General features: G+C 37.2%; 1 protein-coding gene across 1 annotated transcript; it reads right to left on the bottom strand.

The window, feature by feature from the left end:
* Positions 1-1,200: 1,200 nt before the first annotated feature.
* LOC308676447 (vomeronasal type-2 receptor 26-like) lies at positions 1,201-6,776 on the bottom strand (the record flags this gene model as incomplete). The annotated part of the gene is made up of 6 exons (XM_081342259.1): positions 1,201-2,099; positions 2,910-3,036; positions 3,747-3,968; positions 4,142-5,005; positions 5,581-5,872; positions 6,757-6,776. 6 exons carry the CDS (start codon positions 6,774-6,776, stop codon positions 1,201-1,203), a joined length of 2,424 nt encoding a protein of 807 aa, XP_081198385.1.
* Positions 6,777-7,157: the final 381 nt, after the last annotated feature.

Consider the following 7,157-nt stretch of genomic DNA (forward strand, 5'->3'; position numbering starts at 1 on the left):
CATCAGGAATCTGACTGTCTGAACAGAGCACCAGCTTGTCTCCCCACTGAAGTGAAACCTATCTATCTAGTCACATAGAACATGTTTTCTAAATGTTAGGTGAACAGAAGCTGAGGCAAGTGATAGGAACTCATCTGCCATGCAGTGCTAGGACTTGAATCCCCAGAGCTGAGACCATCTCCAAAATTATTAAGCCACTGAGCCACCTTGCCTCTTATATTATAGTTACAGCTTTGCATTCCACACGTAGTACAAGGGAGAGAGGAAGAGCTACAGCTGGGGTGTCAAACTGCTGGCCCGTGGGCTGGATGTGTCATGCCGAAACCGCACATGTCCCATTGCCGGCAATGGAAAAAAAAGTTGTGATACCTCACGACACATCACATGACATTGTGAGTTTGACACCTCTGAGCTACAGTATCTAAGGTTAATTCAAATTCAGGGATCTCTATCATAGCACTTTAGTTCAAGTTAAACAAGTCTGAGTTTTTCCTTATTGAGGAAAATCAATAAGGAATTATATATCAATATGGTTCAGGACCATCCCATAAAAGCTTCAACAACTTGGCTTTTCCAGTGAGGTGTTCCTAAGGATGGATTATGAGCATGGACTCAGCCCATTTTAATTACTTATCAAAGACTTGGAAAACCTGACGGGACCAAGCTTCACTAAGAATTTGAGGTTTTTTTCTGAGTAGTCAAATTCTTTTTTACAAAGATTTACTTATACCACATAACTATGGTAGTATAAATAATTTCCCCAAGAGCAGATAAAGGGCTATTGAAACTAAAGCTCATGTCATCTTATATTGTACCACCTATAAGGACTCAAGGACCCATCTTATAGCTTCTTACCTAAAAAGCACCCAGGACATTCTGGTTTATTTAAATACAATTATGCTCCCTTCTAAAAATAGATAGACTTTGATTGAAGAACCTATCACCTATTGCAATATTTACTCTATTACTTTATTTTTTATTTATAATGCTTTTGTTTGCAATTCTGGTCTGTGGCATATATAATTTATATAATCAGAATCTTCAAAGCTTACTAAGGCAGTTCTCCAGCATAGTTAAGATGGAGTTTGTCTGAATATTCTTCTAAAATTCCCTCATATATTAAGCAATTAAATACATACATAGACACATATACATATACATGGATACATGCATACCACACAAGGAATACATAAACTTTGCTTAATTGATTTTTCTTAACTGCTGCCTGTTGTTTAACTGAGGTCTCAACAGAATAATGTAGCATTTGGGGAAAAAGATACAAGACAGCAATGCACCACTGGATGCTAGGATGGAGAAGATCTCCACAGCCACCATGTACTTCCCTTTTGTGCTCAGATAAGTAGGGATAAAGGTCAACCAAACACTACAAAACATCAGCATGCTGAAGGTAATAAACTTGGCTTCATTGAATGTATCTGGCAATTTCCTGGCAAAAAAAGCCACCATAAAACTAATGATGGCTAGAAATCCCAAATAGCCCAGGACAAGATAGAACATGACAGCAGATCCTACATTACATTCTGCTATGATTTCACTGGTGAGAGAGTGCATATCCAGATTTGGGAAGGGAGGAGAAATTGTCATCCACCAAGAACAAATACTTGCTTGAACAAACGTGCAGGAAATAACAATGGAACTGGCCAGTTTTCTCCCTAACCATTTCCTCATATTGGACCCTGGTTTGGTGGCCATGAAAGCTACAACTACAGTGATGGTTTTAGCCAATACACAGGAAATAGCCACAGCAAAAATGATGCCAAAAGCAGTTTGGCAAAGAAAGCAAGTGATTTTGTTGGGCTGCCCAAAAAATAGTAAAGGTGAAAGAAAGCAAAGGAGAAGGGAGAGGAGGAGTGTAAATGTAAGTTCCCGGTTGTTGGCTTTGACGATGGGAGTATCTTGGTGCTTAACAAAAGTTCTAAGGACAAATGCTGTAGTTGTAAATAGGCTAATACCAACTAAGGCTAAACTCATCCCTAATGGTTCTTTAAGAGACAGAAAGTTTAAAGTCTTGAAAATACATCGATCTTGCTTCTTGTTTGGATATTGATCTTCTGGACACAGGGAACAGTCAGCCATATCTGGACATTGAAAAAATAAAATAAGAAATTGACCATGTGCGGCCCAAGGGAGATTTCCATGTTCTATTCAACCTAATGCCACCCTGTTGAACATTGCTGTGTTATCTATGTCTTATTGTTGTATGCTGTTGGTATTTAACCAAACCCTTAGCAAGTATAAGCTTAAAACTTATTTGGTGCCCTTAGAGTTTATGGAGTATACTCTTATTTTGAAAAGAAGGTTTGAGGAGGTCTTTGTTGTTCTCTGAGAATAGTTTTTCTCCTGCAGACATTTCATTACCCAAACTGGGATAACACCTGTTGAAAAGAAGGTTTATCCAAAGAAGTGAAAATGGCTATGGGGTGAGTGTATGTTTTTATCTATTTTGTTGCATGGAAATGAGACTTGGTCAGGTCAGAAGAAACATACAAGGAAGTAGCATCCAGTGGGAATGGGTTAGTTCCAATGAGAAGAATGTCTATGGAGATTCTCAGTCATCCATGTCATAGTTATCACAAAGATGCTTTTGCAAAAGGCAACTGAACTTTGTTTTCCCTCAAAGTCATTTCACTTCTCATCCAAGAAGCTTCTTCAGAACCTTCAAAAAAAAGTTGTACCTTTGGGACAATCATGACCTGGATGATTGAGAATCTTCATAGACATACACAAGGTATATTCCTTGTGTTAATTTCTCACAAATGACCCCACTGAAAATCATTTTACTAGGAATCTATTCTAGTAAAGTTTCTTGGCTGACTAACATAAAAACACATTTCACACATGTTCACTTACATTAATGCATGTTGTTAATATTTATTGTACTACATTACCTATTTCATGTGAAATCTTCCCTTCAGGGCAGGGAGCACAATCGTAGCAGCAGAATTTCTCTCCTTCCTTCTTTTTCTTTTGGTATCCAGGCTGGCAAGAATTACTACATAGAGAAAAGGGCAGAACCTATCCGTAAATGTGAAAATAATTTAGGATAGAAAAACTGGTTTTCTTCAAAATATTTCAAAAATCATAATATTGCTTAATAAAAAGTCAGAAGGAGTCCAATAGCATTCTTTTTAACTTGCAAATTTTATTAAAAGCCATAAACTTTCATTAGCCACAATTCACTTCATCAGATCCATAGAATGGCTAAAGTGATATAGGATTAAACTTGGGGTGAGGCAGGGAGAAGGGAAAATAGATCAGTTAGGCCAGGGGTGTCAAACTGCCGGCCTGCGGGCCAGTTTCATCATACCAAAGCTGCACCCACCCCATTGTCAGCAATGCAAAGAATTGTGATACATCATGACATCTCACATGTTGTGGCAAGTTTGACACCCATGGGTTAGGCAGATGCAGGTTCCATATATGCCAGATTAGCAGTATTTTTTCAATTAATCATTGTGATATATTAAAGACCCCTTGTGTTTGTTGAGAGATTCTCAGTGATAGATGATATAAGAGTCTTCTACCATCTAACTAATCTTAGACAAACATGGCTCTCCTCCTATACTGATTGTGCACTATAATGTGGAAAACAGGTTCTTCTCTTCCTTTCAAAATATAACTACTCATACAGGACCAATTCCTAAGCCAGAAGAAATATCTGATCCATCAAATATATTTTTTTTTCCCACATGATGGAATGACCAATTAAAATTGAGAAACTGTACCTGGTTGAAATGCCTGTGCCAACTCTTTTTATCTTGATAAAAGCTGAAGGTCTGCTTTTCTTTGGAATCTATCCTCCCAACTTTTATTTTAGTGAAGGAGTTATTTGGGAATATCACCATCTTCATTATATCAAGGCCATTGGCCACTTCCATTCTCTCATTAAAAGTCACACTTTCTCCAACTGAGTTGTTAAAGGAAATGCCTTGAAGAAACCAGTGAAGCTATCAGAAAAAGAAAGAATAGCTAAAACATCACATCCAGGTAACTCATAATGTGAAAATTGACCCAAGCTACAGTTCTCCTTGTTGATTGATTACTACATATTTTATCTTAACCCTATTTCACTTACTAAAAGGTTCCTGATAATAAAGCTATTTCATTGTGTAGAAATTACCTGCCAAGGTTGAAGATCTTGATATGCACGTTTCTTCCTTTTCACCAATGCTTGGTGGCGGGACCTAAATGAAGTCATTGCGTGTAAAGCATGTGCCAAAAGATAGACAGCATTAAAGATGCTGTAGCTGTGGCCACTCATCTGCATTTCAAAAACAGAACCTGGAAGTGTCTCCAACTTCTCTTTACCAGCGCATGCTTCATTGTGCTCCACTGATCCTTTGGAATTTGAAAATGTGCAATGGAAAGCTTGCTCCCAAAAATCCTTTAGAAAATGGTCATCATGTGCTGAGCAGCATTTTAGGTTATGAAGGTATGTCTGAAACCCTAGTGGTTCATTTGAAGGAACTTCAAAGGAAATGGTACCTTGGAATACTTCTGAATCCCAGCTTGTTACAAGGCCCATGACTGTGAAGTCAATCTGTGCAGTTACAATCCACAACTTTCCAACTGATGTGTTTTCTGAATAATAAGAATCTGTCTGAAACATTAATGTACTCAGCCACATCACTGTAAGAGTTTCTCCATACATAACATATATTTTGGCATTGTTGTCCCTGAAAGATTTATAAATGCTTGATGATATCTCATTGATTTCAGCGAAAGAAAGCAAACGGCCTTCACTTGGGATTCTTTGTATGAAGGCAGAACAGATTCTATTCTGGAAAAACAAAGGTTCCAAGATCTTCAAGAAATTATCTCCACTCTCATCTCTCAAAACAATGAGTCCAATCCAAGTCCATCCAAAATGCTTCAGTAACTGGACAATTCCTGTATACTGATGGGCTTCATTTGAGACCATGCGATAAAAGGAAGGGAACCGTGTTGGGTTGTTTTCTTCAGAAGCAAAAGAACCATATGTGAGCTAAAAGAAAATGCATATATTTACTGTAAGAAACATCTTTCAGTCTTTGTGATTGTCTTTTTAGAACATGGGGACGTGGATCATGGTTTGAATGTCCATTGTTCATTCAAATGCTGGTCTATGGAAAACTGAAACAATAAAGAAATCTGTTCAAATCCATATTTCTTTTTTCTTTTTGTCAAAATCCTTTAAACCACAACTTTGCTTCATTTTGAATAGTTAAATATTTGTTGTCAGTCAACTCTTTATTCCTTTTTTCTAAACTGTAATGTTCAATTAAATGGGTTTCTACTCCATCTTAATTCATAGTCTTAGCAATATACCCTTCATAATGACATGAGAGTCAGTTAAGGCATCAGATTGCAACCCAGGAGACAGTGAGTTCTAGTCCTTTATTTAACATGAAGTTAGTTGGTTAACCTTGGACCAGTCACTCTTTCTCAACTCTAGGAAGGTTATCAATGTCAAACCACTTCTGAAATCTTGGCAAGAAAAATGTAGGGACATGCACAAATAGTCACCAAGACTCAAGATATAGACTAGAAGGGGGGGGAAAAAGCATTTGAAAATCTTACTTGTGGAATTTTATAAAGAGTTAAGATGTCAGACATGTGGAAGGAGATATCAGAGCCAAGTCCACCAATGATGGCCATGAGATTTTTCTGGATGTTGCATGCATAGTTGGGAACAAAACTATGAAATTTGAAGAGTAGGTCCAATGTGGTCTGATAAGTCATTTTCTCATTGTAGTAGCTATCATAGATGTGAAATCCGAGGGTAACATTGGGCAAGATCTGAGGATTTTGGTTAATCTCATTTACTGCAAACGCCAAGCCCAAGACATGTTGGTAGAATTTTGTCACTATGCTGAAAGACAGTTATGTTCAGATTGTACAACCCATATAATTGTTTTGTTTTTTATCAGCCTCTGGATCCATTTTACTTACTACAACCAATCTAAAATTTAAAAAAACAATTAATAGAAACAAAATGATTTGTTAACAAAATGGTAAGGTTTTGTGGAGAGAACCTGCAAAATACTCAGAAGGAGAGGAGGAATAGCCAAAGAGAAGCATAAGACTAGAAAGAAGAGTAGGAACTTAGGTGAATTTCTGAAAGATTAGTTAGTTTGGAATCAATGCAGAGAATATAAATGATAAGGATGCCAGTATTATTTCAAAGAAGTGCTTTGGAAACTTTCTTTTTATTCAAAAAAAATTAAAATACAAGCTCCAAAAAAGAAAAGAAAAAAAAATATACACATAAAATTTAGAAACAAGATTGGATAAGCAAAGCACACCCCTTAGTGAAGCTTTAAAGCAGCCATGAGTTGCTCTTACAGCTATTTCAAAGACATCTCTTTTGCATGGGACTTCCAATGCAAAGAACAGTAGATAAGCATCCAGACATTCATGCAGAAAGTTAGGGAGCTGATCCTTTTTTCTACCACTTCCACACATCACTTTATATACACTGAGATGGATTGGTCATACAGATAGAACTCAGGATGACTCAAAATCAGATGGAAGGAAACATTCATGAATCAAAAGGAAAGCACAAAGCTGGGGAAATTCTGTTTGGAACAATTAGATGAGATCCTCAAAAAGAGGGACTCTTAACATGTAACACATACAATGGGTTTTTAACATATTGGAGCATACTGTTATAGGGGACTGGAGGCTAAAATATATGAAGAACAGTTACTGGAATTGGGAATGTCTAGTTTAATGAAAAGAAGGACTAATGGTTACATGATAGCATTTTCTGACATTGCGGGGGTTGCTACAAAAAAAGAGAGAGTTAACCTATTCTCCAAAGCACCTGAAGGCAGGACAAGAAGCAATGGATGGAAACTAATCAAGGACAGAAGCAACCTAGAACTAAGAAGAAATTTCCTGATAGTTAGAACAATTAATCAGTGGAACAACATGCCTCCAGAAGTTGTCAACACTCCAACACTGGAAGTTTTAAAGAAGAGATTGGACAACCATTTGTCTAAAATGGTATAGGGTTTCCTGCTTGACCAAGGGATTGGACTAGAAGGCATCCAAGGACCCTTCCAACTTTGTTATTCTACTCTACTCTACTCTACTCTACTCTACTCTACTCTACTCTACTCTACTCTACTCTACTCTACTCTACTTGTTAACTG

Source organism: Vipera berus (genome assembly GCF_964194415.1).
Source record: "Vipera berus genome assembly, chromosome: W".
NCBI lineage: Eukaryota > Metazoa > Chordata > Lepidosauria > Squamata > Viperidae > Vipera > Vipera berus.